Source organism: Dryas octopetala, chromosome 1, assembly GCF_963921425.1.
Source record: "Dryas octopetala chromosome 1, drDryOcto1.1, whole genome shotgun sequence".
Classification (NCBI taxonomy): domain Eukaryota; kingdom Viridiplantae; phylum Streptophyta; class Magnoliopsida; order Rosales; family Rosaceae; genus Dryas; species Dryas octopetala.
Window position 1 is genome coordinate 365,450 of NC_141366.1, and position 21,823 is coordinate 387,272.

General features: G+C 37.3%; 3 protein-coding genes across 3 annotated transcripts; 2 read left to right on the plus strand and 1 right to left on the minus strand.

Annotated features, from left to right (window-relative positions):
• Positions 1–1,538: 1,538 nt before the first annotated feature.
• On the plus strand, positions 1,539–3,700 carry LOC147295995 (phytoene synthase 2, chloroplastic-like). Its single transcript, XM_086228915.1, has 6 exons — positions 1,539–1,878; positions 2,053–2,103; positions 2,296–2,468; positions 2,638–2,873; positions 2,962–3,154; positions 3,536–3,700. Exons 1-6 carry the CDS (start codon positions 1,539–1,541, stop codon positions 3,698–3,700), a joined length of 1,158 nt encoding a protein of 385 aa, XP_086085041.1.
• A 974-nt stretch (positions 3,701–4,674) lies between these two features.
• Positions 4,675–9,214, minus strand: LOC147295996 (serine/threonine-protein phosphatase PP2A catalytic subunit). The gene is made up of 11 exons (XM_086228916.1): positions 8,830–9,214; positions 8,177–8,233; positions 7,928–8,011; positions 7,511–7,582; positions 7,020–7,091; positions 6,710–6,750; positions 6,415–6,481; positions 5,766–5,957; positions 5,516–5,605; positions 5,330–5,437; positions 4,675–5,181 (listed from the first exon to the last, which is right to left on the minus strand). Exons 1-11 carry the CDS (start codon positions 8,914–8,916, stop codon positions 5,116–5,118), a joined length of 936 nt encoding a protein of 311 aa, XP_086085042.1. The 5' UTR covers positions 8,917–9,214; the 3' UTR covers positions 4,675–5,115.
• Positions 9,215–14,799: 5,585 nt separating this feature from the next.
• Positions 14,800–21,384, plus strand: LOC147295997 (DEAD-box ATP-dependent RNA helicase 37-like). Its single transcript, XM_086256009.1, has 7 exons — positions 14,800–14,959; positions 15,367–16,270; positions 16,365–16,448; positions 18,020–18,262; positions 18,870–19,037; positions 19,219–19,332; positions 20,227–21,384. Exons 2-7 carry the CDS (start codon positions 15,521–15,523, stop codon positions 20,719–20,721), a joined length of 1,854 nt encoding a protein of 617 aa, XP_086112135.1. The 5' UTR covers positions 14,800–14,959; positions 15,367–15,520; the 3' UTR covers positions 20,722–21,384.
• Positions 21,385–21,823: the final 439 nt, after the last annotated feature.

The following is a 21,823-nucleotide window of genomic DNA, read 5'->3' on the forward strand; positions in this document are numbered from 1 at the left end:
ACTTGTCAAAACCCCATTACAATTATAAACATGTGACTAGCTGTCAAGTGGTGCTATTAACATCCCCCCAACCATTTAATAAACTTTTTTTATTATACCTTAACCTTTCCATAAAATTGCTTGTAAATATAATATTTAAAGAAGGGATTAATGTCATTTTGCTCCCCAGACTATTACACATGTATCAGTTTGCTCCCCAGACTTCTAATTTGAAAAATTAAGGACCCTGACTTTTTCAATTTTGCCAATTAAGGTTATTCCGTCAATTTATACATTTTTCATCTAAAATGTCGAGATGATCAAGCAAAATTTAGCAAGAAATAAAAGAGGAAAAATGATGCATGAAGAAAAAATGATAAGATCTAATTGGAAGGGACCATTTTGCCCTCAAAGATTTGGATAAAAAATGTGTAAATTGACAAAAGAACCTCAATTGGGAAAATTAAAAAAGTCAGAGTTCTTAATTTTCCAAATTAGAAGTCTGGGGAGCAAAATGATACAAGTGTAATAGTCAGGGGAGCAAAATGGTATTAATCCCTTTAAAAAAATAATGGGGAGCCTTAATTGCTGTTATGGCCATGACAGCAAGGGCAAAAGAAACGACAAAAACTAATGATCCATTTGTTTGTCATGAAAACTGGACAAAACTGAAAGCGGGATGTTAAAATATGAAATATTATACACACACACATACATATATATATATATATATATATATATACCTCACTATGCCTAAGATGAAGTATACTTCAATGGCATGGCCCTCTACATATATAATATGCATATGGTTTTCTCATCTTTTTCTTGTTGGCAGCAGTAGTAACCATGCCAACTTTAGCATCCTTTCCATACAAAATGACATTAATATAATCCGTTCAGCATTGTTTTTCTGCTTATTTTTTATTTATATTATGTGGGAATCTTTTCTACAATATTGTTTAACTTCCGTTTGGGTCAACCCAATTCCCAACCTTAAATCTAGAGATCGACAAAGCATCAAAAACGAACCAAGGGGTTCAAAGGGGGTATAATAGTTGACAAAGATTCCAGTATAAGATTACACAAAAGACAATCTTTGCAACAATGCTTGGAGTGGGTAGATAAGCTGAAGACACCGCCAGCGTTTTTGTAAAACACGTCATTCCCTCACACCCAACAAGGCTTTTGTATTCCAGTTTTTAAAATTTATTGGATGACACTGTGTATGATCTACCATATTCACTCTTTAGACCATCAAGAGGTAAAAAGAAAAACCATCGTAAGCATATTTTGGCCTTTGGATTTACCATAAACAAGAATTAATTACCTTGAGCTTAGTGGTCCATATCTGCATTACATTCAACTTTGTACATCCAATCTTAGCTAAGTAATATTAGCACATGAGAGAGAGAGAGAGAGAGAGAGAAAAAAAAAATTAAATAAAGAGGAGGTGTTGTGTACTTGTGTTCATATATATATATATATTTATTTATTTAAGAGCCATTTCATGTTTCAATCTACTTGCTAGACCTTTTGAAAAGAAGTAAGAGAAGTGCCAAATGAGTTCAACATTTTCACTTACAGCAGCAAAGCCTTGCATCAGAGAGAGCAATGGAAAATTCCTGTCAAGAAAATCCATGGCCACAAGAACAAGAGCTGAAGTGATTACAGCTCCCAAGCAAAGAAGCAAACATTTTGTACCTGAATTATCAATACAAGGCATTCCCATTGCTGATTTGCATGTAAAGGAAATTGTTCAAAGACAGTCTCAGAGTCAGACTTACAACATGAGCAGGGAAGGTGGCCACAGAGAGCCACAGTTCTATCCCAGTTTTCTTGAAGAAGCATATGAAAGGTGCAGGAATATCTGTGCTGAATATGCCAAGACTTTCTATCTAGGTCCAACTTCATTTCCCTTCTCTTCAATTCTCCGCATCAAACTTTTTAATTGCATTTCTGAGTATGCAATTTACAATAAATTTCATCATCTTTGTTGGCCAAGCTACTGCTTTCTAATTTGATCACATTTTTCATGACTATGGGATTCATGTCTTGTGCACTGTCTTGATGCAGGCACTTTGCTAATGACAGAGGAGCGTCAAAAAGCAATATGGGCAATCTATGGTAAGAATTCAACTCTAGTTCGTAGAGTAACAAGCGGAAGAAAATTCATGTTCATAAATCAAGATAAAAGGGGAATTCATTATGTTCTTAATGTAAATCTAGCAACTATAAGTTCAATCTTGTAGCCAGTGGAAATCATTATATTCTTTCTCAAAGTTAATTCTCAAGTGTTGTTCTGCATATGAAATGCAGTTTGGTGTAGAAGGACAGATGAACTGGTTGATGGTCCGAATTCTGTCCACATGAGCTCTGAAGTTCTTGATAGATGGGAAGAGAGACTGGATGACATTTTTGAAGGACGACCTTATGACATGCTTGATGCTGCACTGACTCATACCGTTTTCAATTTCCCCTTAGACATCAAGGTGCTTATTAATTTTGTATGCTACTAACTGCTACTGTTTTCAAGTTTTCCAATGATATGCTTGATATTCTTTTACAAATATGCCATGTATCCCATTAAGTTGATGCAAATTATTCCTTATAAACTTGGTACTAGTCATTCAGCTCATAGAATATCTTCTTTGACCAAAGCCTTTTAGGGACATGATCGAGGGGATGAGAATGGACACAAGAAAATGCCGCTATCAGAATTTCCAAGAGCTTTATCTTTACTGCTACTATGTAGCAGGGACTGTTGGCCTAATGAGTGTTCCTGTCATGGGAATTGCACCAGAATCTCGGGTTTCTGCTCAAAGTATATATGATGGTGCACTCTACTTGGGTATTGGAAATCAACTGACAAACATCCTTAGAGATGTGGGGGAGGAGTAAGTTCTTTTTATATGTATTTGGTCACTTTTAATTTCCTCACTCACTTTGTCTCTCTCATCTTAATTTTTCTGTTACTTTTTCTAGTGCTATGCGAGGGCGAGTTTATCTTCCCCAAGATGAGCTTGCACAATTTGGGTTATGCGATACGGCTGTTTTTTCAAGAAAGGTCACTGACCAATGGAGAGAGTTCATGAAAGAACAGATTACAAGAGCAAGGTTCTATTTCAACCTGGCAGAGGAGGGAGCTTCTCAGCTTGACAAGGCTAGCCGTTGGCCGGTATATACCTCTGGAGATTTAATTATATTATAAATGATCTTGCATAGCAGTTGAAGCCACAATTCCATCATCTAGACCCACAATCTTAAAAGAAGAAGTGGTCATGGACCAGAAAAATTGATCCCATTGATATCACAAAGTAGATCATTCCAAATACTAGAAAACAAGTCATCTTACTTGATAGAATACTAAGATAACCAGAAAAGAATCTCTTTAGTTTATTGATGTTGAGATCCCATAATGAACACCTTGTACTTATATAATGACTCACTAAAATGAATGTACGGAAAAAGTTATTGCCTATTTGTATTTGCTGCTTGAATAAATTAGTTTTCTTGTCATGCAGAATAGGTTGTTTTCTGATGATCTGCACTTTTGCAGGTATGGTCATCGTTACTAATATATCGGAACATCTTGGATGCCATTGAGGAAAATGATTACGATAACTTGACAAAGAGAGCATATGTAGGGAGAGCTAAGAAACTTCTCATGTTGCCTTTGGCATACACAAGATCTCTATCAACACACAGCTTGCTCTCTCAATAACTAAGTGGTTTTCAAGCAATGTGATAAAGAAGCTGAAATTATATCAAATGGCCACGGCATGTATGATCACCTCTGTATAAATTGTATTCATGTTCATCTTTCAAAATCTCAATTGTGTGACCCTTGTGAAATTTACTTGCATTTCTAAGAATCAAACCGATATTCCCAGAAAGTAACAAATTCCCACCTGGCGCTTCATACCAAAATTGCTAAACAGGATGTGATCAATTCCCACAGCAACCATTAACCAAAGCAATGTAGAGGAACTTCTTGTTTACTCTTTTAACTGATGGCATTAAGTTTTCATCTTAAGACTGTAGCTGCTTGTATCTTGCACTGTCCCTCTGATCATCAAGACTCCATGAAAGTTCTATTCCTCCTTGATAACAAGAATCAATGCCCCCAAGAAACCATTACAGGGACAAACACTTGAAAACCACACACTGAACCATGAACACCTTGCAGCAAGCTTAATATTTGTAGGTGCACTGGAACCATTTAAGCGGAAAGCAGGCCTTGGTTAGCAAAATTGCTTCTTCAGAGTTGTCCAGTAGATTAACTAACACATTTGCTTAATTAATCATATCAGAAGATTTGATATTTACTCAACTCATCTATTAATTGGTGCCAAAATTAAATTATTTGTATTTGACAATAACATAATTCATTTCTTATTCATGTTAGATAGCATATCATCTCGTTTTCACTTTTATATCTAATAATAATCCTTTTATGTAATATATAAATGGATTAATTGGAAGATATAACTCAGCTTCTAAAAAGGGCCAAATTAGCTCCACATATACAATGACGATGCATATCCGACCATTGACTATTGGGACAAATCAACAATACTGACAAGTAGAACGAGCTGCCAAATGCAATCCAAGTTCCGAAAAAGTAAAGTAAAAAACAACGCAAAAAAAAAAAAACAAACAAGGTTCGTGTAAGAAAGAAAATAAGGGAAGAACTACCAGAGACAATGAATTGGACTATGAAAAATAAAATAAAATAAACCTATTGGCGAACATTTAGCAGTCATTCGTACTAAGGCGAAAAAAATTATAAAAAACACAGCTCATCATCCCTCTACAGACCATCAACCCCCAAAAAAACCATCCATCCTTCTACAGAAAAAAAAACTTAAAAAAAAAAAGAAAAATCAGAACAGAAGATGCCACATTGTTTGCTGGAAATGGTACATATGCTGCAACAGTGTCACCACCTCTACTGCTTCCTTTGGCAGAGACTCGAGCACAATTCAAGGAAGCCTCACCTGCAATCTTACATGGTCTTCACCGACCAACCACCACTATTGTGAAATTATAATCTTAAATTTAAATAGATCCCTCAACACATAAACCTTCTAGCAGGCAGGCAGCAGCAGGTAATTCAGCAACTGATCAACAGTTTCATCATAGGAAGTAATCAGGTGTTCTTCGGGTTACATCTGGCTCTCCCCTCCTTGGAGCTGGCTCAAACTGTAATCCAAGATGAAAAAAATTTCAAGCTCTTTCCATGCAGACGGGCAATTAACACAGCACATGACCCCCAATGTAGGATGATCATACTATTTGATCAGCATGAAAGTGTGTGTGCCCAAGTGCATAGAGAGAGAAAAGGACAAACCTGAATGAATGTGTGACCTTTGCAGTCATCGACTTCCAGGATGGATGCCATATTTCCACAGCGATAACAATAGTTAGGTGCACTAAATATGGTGACCACTTTTTGTTCCTGCCACAAGGAAAGCCAATTAATTACAACTTTCCTTCCCACACACAACACTACCACAAAATAAGGGTAAGTACTCACATGACCCCAGTTATATCCTTCCATGACCAGCTGATGTGCTCTAGCAATCAACTTTAAGTTATTTGTATGATTGAACTGCTCAGATATGTCCTGTTAAAACAATACAAAGAAATAGATCAATAAAGCCTGTTGGGACTCTAAAGGATGGGCCAACTGAATTTCAACCCATCAACCCAAAAAGGGGCAAATATGAATAGATAAATAAAATACTTTTTTTTTTTTTCATTTGACAAAAAAATAAATAAACTACCTGGCCAAATGTATATCCAGCACCCCTGGGAGAGATACCCCAGCCACAGCGATCATCTGGGTCAGACCATAGAAGATCGCACATGGGACCCTCGTGAGGAACCTCTTGAACACGGTCAAAATTACGTATATTATCAAGGGTTTCAATGGATGGAGACAGTCCACCATGCAGACAGAATATTTCAGATTCAACCTTAAAATATTAAAAGAAAAAAAAATGTTAGCAGATGGGAAAATAATCAGAGTACTTTACTACCGAGACCTATGGCTAAAAAAATATATGTTGATCAATTCCCTGAACGACCTTTAGTCAAAACCACAAACATGTGTAAAAAAAAATAATAATAAATATGGCAAATGTCTCCTAGGGCACAACAAAGTTTAGCATCAACAAGCAAAGAAACCAACCCAAATTGCTATCACCTTTTCTGATAGCACATGGAAATAAAAATAACTTTCAAGCATATCAATGTAAAAGTAATGCCTATAATGGCTACGGCCACACTAAGAATGGCTGTGTCATAGGCTATTTCAACAGATACACTAAAAAGAATATTCACAGTTGTGCGTATTACTAATTTGAACGAAGCAGAGGTGGCCTACATCAACTATTTAAGCATCATAAATATGTCACGTATGATTATACTAACCAATGCTGTCAGCGGAAAATAGTCAAATAAATCTGTAAAGATCTTCCACACATTGGCATTACCATACCTGCAAATAGAACAAGAATGAGTTATCTTTACAGGCTTGAAATAAGATATATCTATGAGGGGGACAGGGAAAGTGCAATGCACACTTAGGTGACTAGAGCGACCCCGTAAGCACCGCATTCAAAAGCATAAGAGATTAATCATGAGAAACAGTCAGTTAAATTCTATAAGGTAATGTTTAATTGTATCAAAATTGACACTGTACAACAAAAGATGCTAAGAAACTCACTTCCGTAGGCACTCGTCATAAAAACCATAAACTTGAGTAATCTGCAATGGGACAAAATAAATCCATAATCAACATAAACAGTTGGGTACCAATAAAGAGATTAAAAGAAAACCACAAGCATATTTAAACCCCCTTCCTCTTTTTCAAAAAGTGAGAATCCTAATTTTGATAATTCAAATACCAAACATGTAACTACCAGACTGATATGAACAATGACACCATATTTAGTGTGTAGAGAGAGAGAGAGAGAGAGGGAGAGAGAGGGGCCAACAACCCAATGCTGAGACAATAATAAGAAGAAAAAATATACCTGACGGCTTTCATGATTTCCTCTTAGGATAGTAATACGTTGAGGATAACGCACTTTCAATGCCACCAGGAGCTGAATAAACACATAAATACATATACAAGTCAGGAGCATAATAATAGACATAAATATGCAACAAAGCAAGATGAAGAATCCTTCACATCAAAAGAACATTAAGTTTCTGAAGTGCCATAATATCTAGACCCAGTCTCATTATCTTTGTATGCATTTACCTATTTTTCTAGCCTCCCTCACTAGCAGATATTAGGGCTACTAATGCACTACATAGCTCAGGCTCAACATGTATCCAACTCTCTAGATTAAAATTTACAAGTGCTTCATTAAAAATCACAATTTATTATATTGATCAAAACCCCAAAAGTTCAACTATAATCAAATAACTTTCATGTTAATGTTAAAAAGAGGGGAATCCCAAAATTACAACTGAATCTTATAGAAAAGAAAAGGAGTATAAAATAAACACTCATACTTACTGTTACTGTTTCAACTGAATAGTAGCCACGATCCACATAATCTCCCATAAACAAATAATTTGTATCTGGACACTACAAACAAATTTGCAACAAAAAAGAATTATCATTTTTGTAAATGTGAAATATCCAATACATCAAATCAGGGATAAGGTGACAGGAACTTCACAATAACAATAAGATCAGTCTAATAACCATACAAGATTGATTAGGCCTCACTTACACTTCTTCGTTCGCTACTTTCAGTAAACCTCATACACACTTTCAGACTTAGTGAAGATACTCTCAAAATATATGATCCTTAAAACCACAGCACTTCAATTACAAAACTCAGAAATTACATTTGCATGACATCTCTTCATAAGCAGTTGCCTTGAAGAAAACATATGTAGGCGTAAAAGCTCAAGTCAGAACTAATACCTTTCCTCCAATGCGGAAAAGCTCGGCAAGGTCATGGAATTGTCCATGAATATCACCACAGATAGTTACAGGGCTTTTCACAGGCTGCAATGCATAAAAACCAAAAAGATCAGTCAAACCTCAGGGCATGTCAAAATTAAAAAACTTAAAATATATGTTAACGATTTCAATCAGGATGCTTTAGGGAAATTATATGTATTTATATACCAAGTGTGGAATTAAAATTAATGAAAAATTAAAAAGGCGCACCTGGACATTACTTTCATCCATTAATATTTCCTTAGCCTTCTCGCAGAGCCCCCTTACCTGTATTAAACAAACAAATAAAGTTGACGATTAATTTAAATCATCGAAGGATATGCATACCCGCACAACCCTCCCTCCTTAAAAACCCAATGCTTAGATTCATGCATATGGAACATATATATGCGCTGAGATATGCACTGTCACAGAAAAGGGATCTGACCCACATTGCCCACAAAGAGCCCAAGCCTAAGAATAGAATAAATCAGCGCGACCAAGAATTTCATGCATTCCTTTAGATATTTTATTTCAGTGGTAAATCTGATATTCAAAAAGCACAATAAGTGAATAAGCAAAACCTTCCATGGATCTAATTCAATCACCGATAATCCCAATATATTTGAAATCCCAGCCCTAGATCGGTCCCTTGAAAGCCCTAATTGAGCTAAATTAACAGATCACGCCCAAAAGTACAAACGAAGAAATGCACAGTATTTCTCGATCTGGCCCACTCAAACCCTAATAAATCAAAACTCGATCTGTCTCATTTCCCAAAATTTAGCAGAAGATCTCCCAAGAAAAAAAAAATCAAAAAATGTTCAAAGAAAATGGAATAAAATAATTAAAAATAAAATGATGAGTAGTAGAGGCAGAGGTACCTCTTGTTCGGACAAGGGTTTGCACTGCATGAGCTGAGCAATCTGCTCATCAAGGTTCCCGTGCGAGTTCGAAGGGACCGAATCCATCCTCTTCTTCCTCTTCCTCTTCCTCAAAACGCAACGTTTCGCAGATCAAGATGTTCTCAGAAACCCTAACTGTGTAGATCTCAAGAAAACCCTAGATTTCTGCTCCTCCTCCTCTTCTTCTTCTTCTTCGTCTTCTTCTTTTTCCTTTTTCCGTCTTAGCAATACTCTCGGAGAGAGAGAGGGAGAGGGAGAGGGAGAGAGAGAGAGAGAGAGAGAGCGGTGGTGGAGAAACCAAGGCTTTTTAGTTGTTTTGAAAATTTCTTTTTCTTTTTCAGTCCTTGCCAATTGCCATTTGCCACTCTCTTTTTGGTTTTTTGTTTTTATTTTGGTTTTTTGGGAGTTTGAAACGATAAATGGGAGGGTGGGGGTGGCCACGCGCGTGCGTGCTTGGGGTGATTGGACAATGTATGGGCTTTGCGTCGGACGTGGGGTTTTGATTGGGTGGGGCGGGACACTGAGACTAAAAGCGCGTAATGTGTTGTTGTTTAAGATTGTGGATATAAATCATCATGCATCAGGAAAGAGACTCAGATTGTTGTCTAAAGCAGTAAAGCCCACAAACCCAACCAAAATAAAAGTGAGCAGTCATCAATCATATCAACGCTCATATTTAAAAATTTTCAAAAATAATATTTCAAATAAAATATCAGTGAGAATGTCTTTTCGGCAAATGTAAATAGATATACACAAAACATAAAAGTATAATAACTTGAAATCATATTCTCTAAATTTTTTGGTTTTGAGCAAATTTCATTTTGATAAAAAACAAATTTGAAGCATAGATTGTTTTTGCTACTGATCGATTGGTATGTGACTTTTTGCTACCGATCAATTGGTTGTTTTACTTTTACCAAGCAATCCACAGTTTTTTAATCACTTTGATTGAATTTTATTTATATATTCAATTATAAATATCACAGATAAACAGTTAACAAGTAAAATAGAAAGTATGGTCTATAAATTGTGAATAGAGTACTTTTTTTGTTTTTTTTGTTCGGATGTGAACATAAACCTTAGAGTTTGGTTGAGAGTTTTCATATAATTAAAGTGTTTTTATAAGTGGCAATAAAAATTAAAAAAAAAAGTGTTTTTATCGTACCTGGCCAAAAAAAAAGAAGTGGTACATGACATAAATAGGCAAAATGGTTTTGGGGGTAATACATGACAAGTGCTTCATAATAAAAGCTTTAAGCTTCTAGTCGAATATATAATGAATTTTTAATAGAAGCACTGTCGTGTAAAAGCACTTGGGTTTGTTCATTCTCTTAAATTTGATTGTGGGTGTTTGGTGGAGAAGGAAGTCCGCAGGCACTGGGATGGAGCTGCGACTACTAAGGTTTTGTTTGGAAGCCAAAACTAAGCCAAGGTTGTTTGTGGTTGTAATGCCTAACAGATCAATTATCATGTATAAGGAAACTTTTACTTGAGACAATACTCCCCGCTAATATCTCAAGTCAAATATAAGTGAGAGATGATATATTGATATGAGTTTAATAATCAACGACATCACAGGGACAATAAAGTTGAGGCATACAAATCAATTTGCTAATGATACCAATACAAGAAAAGACATATATTGCATGCTACAAAAATTTGTTGATCCATCCTTTATATACCACACAATCTCTAGAGATATACTAAGACATGTCGTGTCAAATCCTTAATATACCACACAATCTCTAGAGAATAGAGATATATCAAGACATGTCATGTTTGATTAATTTTGTATCTTTTGTTTGATTAATTTTCTTTTCACTATATTTTTCTTTGCACTTGTTTGGTGATGTTGCAATGTTTGAATAAGAGGACTGTTATTTGCACATCTTTTTTTTTTCACACATTTTCTTAAAAAAAAAAAAACTCAAGGGAAAAGACCTTACACCCCATCCTTTTTTCTTTTTCACACCCTTCCTAAAAAATAAATAAATAAATAAATACACTCATCCCCGACCACCTCCCTCCCCACCTTTCCTCTCTTCGGCACACACCATATCCCCGACCAAGCCGAGCAGCCTACCACCACCGACGACCACCCTACCCTCACTCTTTCTCTTCTTTTTCTTCCCCCTACCCTGACCACCTCTATCTCTCCCTCACCCTCACCTAGGGGTGGGCACAGTTCGGTGCAACGTGCACGGTTTTGGGCCCAAAAGTTTAGGCCTAAGCCCAATTATTTTGTTGGTACTTACATTTGGTTTTTTAACTTTTTGGCCACACAATTGGGTTTTTGAACTACCATTCTACCAATTAAACAAATACAAATACAATTTTGAACTTTGCTTAACTTGCTTAGTACTTAAAATTTTAAAATAAATACAACCTACTTAAGTTATAAATTATAACTATATATAAGATTATATATAACTACTATAGAGTAATGAGTATAGTATATATATAACTATATACTACTATAGTATATACTAGTATACTACTATAACTATATATTACTTATCTAATTATATATAACTATTGTAGTATGTATACAACTATATACTAAATTACTAACTATATAGTTATATACTAAGTTTATATATAACTCTATATACAAAAAATATTATTATATAGACTATAGAGTATATAGAAATAAAATATATTAATTTTATTATATAAGATATAACTAAAATTATATACTAAAACATTATTATATATATAGAATATTAAACTCATAGGGTTATATAAAATATATTTTAGGGTCTAAAAAAATGTATAAACTATGTATAAAAATGTGTAAAATGTGTACAAAAATGTATAAAATGTGCATAAAAATATATAATTATATTTTTAAAAAATTACACAATGCGGTTCGGGTAAAGTGAGCATGAAACCGAAACCGGAACCGGAACTGGAACCGTCCATATACGGTTTGGTTCGGTTTTCTTTACGGTGTTGACTTTTTTGGTCAACTCGGTGTATTTTCGGTTTTTATTCGGTTGGTTTGGTTCGGTGTTTCGGTGTGTCGGTTATTATGCCCACCCTCACCCTCACCCGACCCACCCTTTCTCTCATGCCCACTCCACAACTGCTCCTCTAGCTAGCTCACCATCGCCGGAGAGAAGAAAACTTAAAAAAAAAAAAATTGTAGGTAGTTCGGCGGACTAGTGCCAAAACCACCATTTTCGTTCGGTAGGTACCCACTGAACAATCATATTTTATTCGGCAGGTACTTGTCGAACGAAACATCGGGTTCGACACTGGTCCACCGAACCCGCTACAATTTTTTTTTTCTTAATATTTTGGACCTTTGGGTGTCTGCTTGGGTGAGATGAGAGAGGGAAAGAGAGATAGAGAGAAAAAGAGAGAGAGAGAGAGAGAGAGAGAGAAAGAGAGGGGGAAGAAGGTGGTGGTGGCTGGTGCATGCGAGGTGGAGGGGGAGAAGGGATTGGGAGATGGCAAGGAGAAAGAAGCCGGAGAGGAGAGGAGAGGAGAGGAGAGGAGGGGAGGGGATGGGAGGGAGGGGAGGGGGAAGGTGGTTGGGATGGGGGTAGGGGTGGGGGGAAGAAGAAGAAAAGAAAGGGTGGGGGTGGGCTTCGACGATGAAGAAGAAAAAAAAAAGATGGAGGTGGAGATGTAGATGAGGATGAGAATGAGGTGTGTACGGGGGAGATGGGGATGGGGTGTGTGGGTGAAGGAAGGTGAAAGAAAGGCAAAGAATGGAGGGCCAAAGTGGTCTTTTCCCTTGAATTTTTATTTTTTTTTTCCAGAAAGGGTGTGCAAATAGCAGCTCTCTTGAATAACTTAAAAACGATAAGTTTCATGAATGAACAAGGTATATATAGAGGTTTGGAATAACTAGCAGTTTGAAATTTTTAAAAATGTTTTACAATATTTTTTGAATTTTATGTAATTTTTTCGTTTTTTATTTTATTTTATGATTTTTCAAAAAAGTAATGGACACGAGATATGAGTTGTTGATATGCCATGGCCTATTGATCTCAGCCACTAGGCCTGGGCATTGGGTGGGTGGGTCGGCTTGCAGCCCAACCCATTTTCGACTAAACGGGTCGGTGAGAGTCGGCTCGGGTCTTTGTCAAGGACGGGTCGAAAACGGCTTGGCCGAGAAAGAGAAGGAGAAGACTGAGGAGAAGAGAAGAGAGAAGGGAGAAGGGAAATGTTTCCCTAAGTTCAAACCTCATGCAACTTTCACCCTCGCCTGCAACTCTCTCTCTCTCTCACGGCTCGGCTCGGCTTTGGCGGGCGGTAGAGGACGGAACCCGCCACCCGAGCCGTTTCTATCGGGGTGGGTCGGCTTGAGGCTAAACGACCGGTGGTGAGGTCGGAGCCGCGGGTCGGACGGATTGATGCCCACCCCTATCAGCCACACAAAAAGAGATTCAAAATGTGGTTGTTGTCTTCAAATTAGGGTCGTTCGATTTCAATTATCAGAACACATAGATCGTTATCGACACACGCATGGGTAGCACGCCCTTACTCCCTCTGTGTCAGATGGTGGGTTCGTGTCTGTATCTCTTGTCGACCACATGCTCTTATTCTCTCTCTTATATGCATCATTACATGATGGACCAGGTCTATTTTCGATTTGGATTTGGGTATAAGTGTAGCCCATTTATGGGTGTAAGTTTGGATTTCAAAGATTTTGGACATCAAATTATGGGCCGTAGGTGTTGGTGATACCCAAATTAATACCTAAATATGGGTATGGGATGCACTTTCCGGCATGACAGTGGAAGGCCTTAGACATTATGTAAATGCAAAACATAACACTAGAACTTCTTCCATTCACAATATATATATATATATATATATATATATCCATTTGTGTTTTGACTTCCAATTAATTTAGAATTGAAGCTTTTTGGTGTAACATAATAATGTACTTAAAAGGGTTAATCCTTGCAGTACATAAAGGTTTAATCCTTACAGGGTTTATACTGATTATGGAAGAGTTCAATTTTTCTACCCCTATTTCAATTTTTTTTGTTGGTTCCATGGCCCAAAAAAAAAAAAAAAGAGAAGAAAAAAAAAAGAGAAGAGAAAAATGGTGTTTCATCGAAAGAGGAGTTTGGTGTTTTTCTCTTGGTTTTATAGTGGAAGGTGAATCCCATTTACACTCCACACCTGATCCAAATTGTTATTTTATTTTGATTAATTGCCTTGTTTTTGAGTTGCCCACCTTAATATAAGGCATATCAACAATAGTTGGGTAGCTTAATTGAAATGACCGTAAAATTATTTACAATGCACCAAGTTCAATATCTCTTCCTTCAATTCAAACAAAAAATATAAAACATATCATACATAACAAAAATAAATTCATCAAATATTTTGAATCAGTAATGCTACACTTACCACATTTTTATACCACAATTTCATACCATCTTATATGACATTCATATATTGGACACTAAAAATTAAAAAATAAAACATAAAAAAGAAAAAAGAAATACCCTTCCAGTAAAATAATGACACATTAAGTGAGATACAAATGTAAGAAAAAAAATGTGGTACAACTACCATTATTGATTTTGAATCTCAAAGGCCTATATGTAATTTGCGTGTAACAATGAATTTGCGGCGCAGTAACTCAGGCATGTTACCACAAATTGGGGGGTGAGGTTGAGGTGGATGAAAATAGGATTCATACATAGATATTATTATTAGATTATTAGATTTAGATTTAGATTTAGATAGAGAGAATATTAAGACCTCTCAATCCACAAATTTCTAACAGCACGCCATCCGCAATAGATGTAGGGTTTTTTGGTTTCGCTTCTCTTCTTCTTTTAATTTCACACTTTTTATTTCTTTTCCTCCAAAATTCAAATTATTCCCCTCTTCTGGAAAAAAAAAAAAAAAGAACAAAAAAAATAATAAATGATTTAATTATTAATTTAGAGAGAGAGAGAAGGAAACGGCTTTGGCCTCGAGGAAAAAGGAAGATATTTTTGTTTGGCCTTAAAGCGCTGCCTCTTGTCTGTCCGCAGCAGCAACAAAACATTAGGGTTTCTCTCGTTCAGATCTTTTTCTTCCTTCAAACCTTCGTCACGTCCTTCCTCTACTGCTACAGGGGTGTTCATCCTTGCAGGTCTCTCTCTCTCCCTCTCTCTACTCTGCATGTCAATCTTCTGTCTTGCATTAGCATCGATTCTATGGTTCTGCTTTTCCGTTGCGTATAGATCGGGGATTGTCCTTCAATTCCTTTGATTAGGGTCTGTCTGCTTGCTGGGAATATATATTAACAAGAAAGACAAAGTGAGGGAAAGTTTTATTATCGGGTTTGAGGGGTCAAATGGGATTTTCTTTCTCACTATTCCTTTTTATTTTCTTATTTTTGTGATTTATGGTGCATTGTTGTTTATGTAGCTCATTTTGCGTTTGCTGCTGTTACTTTTTGCATTTCTGGGGTGATAATTATGCATTGTCCTGGTTTTGAGGGTTGATTGATAATGTTATTTGTTTGTTTATTTATTTACTTTGTGTTTGTTTGCTCAGGGTTTTATTTTCTGTGTTGATTTGGATTTCATTGGACTTGAAATTGAAATATCCGGGGTTCAATTGTGGAGAATTCTGAAGTGGGTTTCAAGGGTTTTATCTGCTTTCTGAAGGGTTTTTTTCGATTGACAATTTCGTCTTAGTTGTATCAACTATGCGAACTTCATGGGCAGATTTGGCTGCAAATTCTGCAGCTGAGAATGCAGCTCCTGGCTCTTCTGCTAGCAATGCCGGCGGTGGCACAGCAGCCGCTCCTTCTCGGTCCACCTATGTCCCCCCACATCTCCGAAACCGTCCTGCTTCATCAGACCCGCCTGCTCCAGCTCCAGCCTATAATGGGCCTTCTGGCAATGATCGAGGTGGGTTCAGTGGATCTCGTTGGGGTGGTCCTAGAAATGACAATAGTCGATCTGGGTATGGTGGCGCTGGTGGTCGTGGTGGTGGATGGGGCAACAGAAGTGGTGGTTGGGATCGTGGGAGGGATCGGGAAGTGAACCCCTTTGGAGATGATGACGAAATAGAGCAGCCTTTTAGTGAGCAAGAAAACAGTGGCATTAACTTTGATGCATATGAAGATATTCCGGTTGAGACGAGTGGTGACAATGTTCCAACCCCTGTGAATACATTTGCAGAGATTGACTTGGGTGATGCACTTAATCGAAATATTCAGAGGTGCAAATATGTGAAACCAACACCTGTGCAGCGGCATGCCATTCCAATCTCCCTTGGAGGTCGGGACTTGATGGCATGTGCCCAAACTGGTTCTGGCAAGACAGCTGCTTTCTGTTTCCCAATCATCAGTGGAATTATGACGGGACAACCTGCACAGAGACCGCCCCGTGGTGCACATACGGTCTATCCACTTGCACTCATTTTATCTCCAACCAGGGAGCTTTCAATTCAAGTAGGTTACAGTTATTTTATCATTTCCTCACATTTACTGGGCAGTCCATGTTGTAATGAAAATTGAAAATTGAAAATTTCTCCTTGTGTTTCAGATACATGAGGAAGCTAGGAAATTTTCATATCAAACAGGTGTCAGGGTGGTTGTTGCTTATGGAGGAGCACCAATTAACCAACAGGTTTTTTATTCCTTGGTTTTTTTCCCTATTATAACTGGTTGGCCTTGTCCTCATCTGGTGTTCTGTTATTGATCATTTTAAATTGCTAATGCCAGAATGTAAGAGTTCTATTATATTGTCAAACTTTTAACTGTGGTCTTATTTGCTTCCAATTTCATTTCAATTTATATTTTGATTTATATATTTTCTCTTTTTTGTTTTTTCTTCTTCCTCCATACCCCATGAGAAGCTTCGTATGAAGCTTTTGGCCTATCCTTTTCTTGATTGTATTTGTAAAGTCCTATGGTTGTGCGTTAGCGGTGCTTCATTTCAAAAAGCATCACACAATTATTAATTTATTAGATTGGTTTTGTGTCTGAAATCTGAAATTACTAGTGGCAACATAGCTCTTCTAGTTGTATAAATATTACTAGGTGGGGTTTACATGTGTACCCTACCTATGCATGAAACATATTTGAGTTTACAAACTTTGGAGTTTATCCTCGAGCCATTAATCAAGCGCTGCTGGGGAAATTACTATGGAGGTTTTGTTTGGAATGAGATAAAGCTGTGGAGAAGACTGATTGGAATCAATTCTGGCAGTGGGAGGGGCAGATGGTATTCTGGGAAGGTTCACTCCTCTTTTGGAGCTAGTGTTTGGATAAGACAAAGGCTTAGTAGGTCTACTGCACCAGGATGGGGGGGTGGGGTTTGGGTTTAGAGCCTCGAGGCCTTAATCAAGCGCTGCTTGGGAAGCTGGGTTTGGATAAGACAAAGGCTTAGTAGGTCTACTGCACCAGGATTTGGGGGGGGGGGGGGTCGCTGCTGGGGAAGCTGGGTTTGGCTTGGTGTAGAATTCTCACCGTTACAATTTGAGGAAGAAGAGGATGATTTTGGTTAACAGATGTTGCATGTGGGAAAAGACCAAGGAATTTATACCAAGCCTTTGAGTCGTTTTCTATTTTCTTGGCCTTCTTTGGGGTTGAGTGGGTGATGCCTGGCCCAGTGAGGATCTCTTATGGGCAACGGCATAGAGGGGTTATAGAGTTGTTAGGGAGTCCTGAGACTGTTGGTAAACGGTTTCCTTTTGAATACAGAGGGAAAGAAACAATAGAGGCTTTTAGAATGCAGAGGTCCCAATTGGGGTCCTTAACGGTTGTCTCGGCTCCTTTGAACATAACCTTTGGTTTTGTTCATTTTTGTGTTTGTCTTGTTCCTTTAGTGAATATTACTTTTTGTTTTTTGTTTTGTAAAAAAAAAAAAACGAGAATAAGCACACTATGCTTTTCCAATTCCAATATAATTAGAATTTTTCTAAGTCCTTTTTTCATGAAATTATACTTTATTCTCTTATTTGTCTATTTTTGAAATTATTAACAATGTGGTCATGAACTTGTTATTTTTATATTGCTGATTTTTGTCTTCATTAGCACTACAATAGTGGTGATTCCTTTGATAGGTATGGTTTATTACTTTATGCTTAGCAATGACTTGGGTACTCCTTATAATTTGGAAACAAACAGTTCTTGTTTACTGTGCCAGCTTGTTATTTTTGAGACATATAGCAGATTTTGATGAAGTATTTTGGACAGCTGCGGGAGCTGGAAAGAGGTGTTGATATTCTTGTGGCAACTCCTGGAAGATTGGTGGATTTGCTGGAGAGAGCTAGAGTTTCATTGCAGATGATTAGGTATTTAGCCCTAGATGAGGCTGATCGAATGCTGGATATGGGTTTCGAACCACAAATAAGGAAAATTGTGGAGCAAATGGACATGCCTCCACCAGGTGCACGACAGACTATGCTGTTCAGTGCCACTTTCCCAAAAGAAATACAGGTATTTTCTTTTTCTATTTGTGAAAAAAACTTCAAATTGAAGTATGCTCTTCTTTAAATTTAACTCTTTCTGCTTTGCTGAGAGTTGTAAATTTCATCTTTATGTAGACCAGAAGCTGTATAGTGACTATATTTTGCAGCATTAAATTTAATAGATGGTGCAGTATACTCACTTTACATAGAGTTAAATTTTGGTTAGTTGCACTCATCATCATATTGAAAATTTCTCATGGAAGCCTCACTTACAAAATTTTAGAAAGGAAAATGGGGTAAAACTACATTTAGTTCTCTTTGTAAACAAGTGGAGGCAGTATCAAATTGTATCCTTGTATACATATATATGTGTTTATATTTTGTTGGAGTCTAAGTTTATAGATGCGAGGCTTTTTGTCTTCAGTAGCTTTTGTACACACATTTTCTGAACCAGAACAGTAACGAATATCAGTACACACTAAATCATCAAGCCTGGGAAGATCCCTATGGGATTTCCGGTTTAATTTATGTATTAGAAATAAGAAATTTGTTTCTTCCTTTCTTGTATCTGTGTTTCCATATGCTAAAGAAGTCTCTCAGTGGTGTTTGATTTGAAAGTTTGGGTTTACTTGCAGAGACTGGCCTCTGATTTTCTTGCAAAGTACATTTTTCTTGCTGTTGGAAGGGTGGGTTCTAGTACTGATTTGATTGTCCAAAGAGTGGAATTTGTCCACGAGTCTGATAAAAGAAGTCACCTTATGGACCTACTTCATGCACAGAGGGCCAATGGCACACAGGGCAAGGTATTCTCTTGGAACACGCTTTTATTAATCTTTTAATATGGTGCGGGTGAGTGTGGGGTTTTTCTTGTTAGCCATTTTCTCCTTTTAGCTTTAATGTGAAAACTATTCATAACTGGATTATTTTTATTTGTGTGATTCTTGGTTCTCTCCCTCACTCGTTTACATGATTTTGGTTTTGTAGCAAGCTCTGACGTTAGTTTTTGTGGAGACAAAGAAGGGAGCTGATTCTCTGGAACATTGGTTGTGTATGAATGGTTTTCCTGCAACTACTATTCATGGTGACAGAACACAGCAGGTAAGTTGATTTTTCTATCTGGTATTCTGGTGTATATATTTTGATTTAGATTTTAGACCGTCTTTAATTTTATGGGGAGCTACATTGGTGTGTGGGGTAATTGGTGCTATCAGTGCACACCCTAATAATATGGTGGGAGAATGTTTTAAGTTAGCAGACTGACTTTCGTCATAGAACAAACATGGATATGCTCATTCGCTCACTCAGACTTTTTGAGTAAGCAGATTGTTCATGCGTGAGTATGTTGGGCTAGTAGGAAAATGTATCTCCTTTCTGGAGATTGGGATTCCAGTGAACATGAAGTAGCATGTTAGCTATATCTTCTACAAGCTGAAGAGTAGCAAGGTACATAAAAAGTAGAGAAAAAAAGGAGTGTTTTTATAAGGTCCTGTGACTGACTTGCCTTTTTGGAATGTCATCTTTTACTGCTTCCTGATGCTGAGTGAGGTGTGATATGGCCTTCCATGGGCTTGTTAGTGGTTTTATGTTTGCATGCAATTCCTAGTTGTATGTTGTGTGTTGATCAGTGTTACATGGATACTCATTGGCAGCTATGAGTCTAGGTTTGGAATTTGTGTTGACTTTCTAGCTTTCAGGTATGTACTGGGCTGTGATAGAGAAGCATTCTCTCTCCTTTATGTTGATATTTGAATTGAGTGATAAAGTGGTGTCCAGAAGCTGTTATTGTGTATGCACTATTTTAGCTTTGGGATTGGAGGACAACTTTACTGGACTTGATGTATAAACTGTGCCTTTGTATAATCAATTTTGAGTTGAGGCTTGTAGCAGTTACAATGTGCTGCAGTGTTTTTAGATTAATCATTAATGGTGTGCATTGTTAGTGTTGAAATTCTACCTTTGGTTTGTATCTTATTTATATGTACTTGTCTGCAGGAAAGAGAACAAGCATTGAGGTCATTTAAGAGTGGCAACACTCCAATTTTGGTGGCTACTGACGTGGCTGCACGTGGACTTGATATTCCTCATGTTGCACATGTTGTAAACTTTGATCTTCCAAATGACATTGATGATTACGTCCACCGCATTGGTCGGACTGGACGAGCCGGTAAATCTGGTTTGGCTACTGCCTTTTTCAATGAGAACAATGCATCACTGGCTAGGTCTTTAGCAGAATTGATGCAAGAATCAAATCAAGAAGTACCTGCGTGGCTGTCCCGGTACGCAGCTCGATCTTCTTTTGGTGGTGGGAGGAACCGTCGTTCTGGGGGAGGGCGGTTTGGTGGCCGTGACTTCCGCAGGGATTCATCTTACAGTAGGGGTGGCTCTGATTTCTATGGTGGAGGCAGCAGTGGTGGATATGGTGGGGCTTCTGGCGGGTATAGTGGAGGAGGATATGGTGGTCCTGGGGTGACCAGTGCATGGGACTGAACCACTAACTCTTGAAAGCAGTTATAGCGACTAGGTAATGGCTGCAGACTTCTTCCTTCTTTATAAGGTCATATTTTTGTTTTTGTAATGTCTTTTTCTTTTTTAATAGTGGTTTAAGCCATGAATGTTTTATACTGTCAGAAATGCTCATCAATGTTTTGAGGGGGAGGGGGATATATGTTTGGTGTTGGTCCCCACAGGAATAGAGGTTTGTGTAATATCGGTAGGAGTTGATTAAAAAGTACTAACAGAGTAGGGATTCCTTTGCCTTGTTATTTTTCTGTACGCTTATTATATACTCTGGCTTGTGATTTTGGATGGGTTGTAGAATATGTAGTGGGAGAGGGAGAGGGTTTCTTTTCGGCCGCTGCACCTTTGATTATCTCATAGGCATGTTCTTTTCAACCCAGTTTGTGGGGTTATACACTCTTGAGGTTCTTCTGTTCCTGACATTCTCTTCCTCCTTTCAAAGGAGTTATCAGTTATAGGGCTTTTGTAATATTTTGGTTGTGACTGAAATAAATACAAAGCTCTCTTGGAAATTAGATTTCTGCAAATTGCATGGGACCTTTTAGTTCTTATTGGACATGAATAAGCTGAGTAGCCATTCATTGTTAAACGCGAAACAATTATTATTTATATGAAAATTATGTTAATTTAGAAGGCCGAGGTTTTCTCATATTGCTTTACTTCTGTTTTGAATACCACTTATTATTGGTGGTGCAGGAACTTTTTATTTTCTCACTCTCTCTCTCTCTCTCTTGCTTAAAATGAAAATGAAAATGAACAGGTTGCTTGAAAGGATTATTTGGTTCGTGTGAGTTGTGTGAGTCGTGTAAGGATTGCCATATGATGGATGATCTAGATTATTCTCATGTAGCATTGAGATTTGAGAGGAAAAGCCAAAAAGGGGCTGGAAAACTGAGTAATCTGTGGGATGAGTGCTAAAATTCTTAGAAAAAGTATGCAAAATTCCCCAATCAAAGATCGTTTGTCTGAATTAGGGATTCACTCTCATTTTTACTGCCATCAAATTTTGATCGTATAATATCATTTCGCAATTAACTGACCAAAACAATTTCGCAATTAACCGACCCCGTTT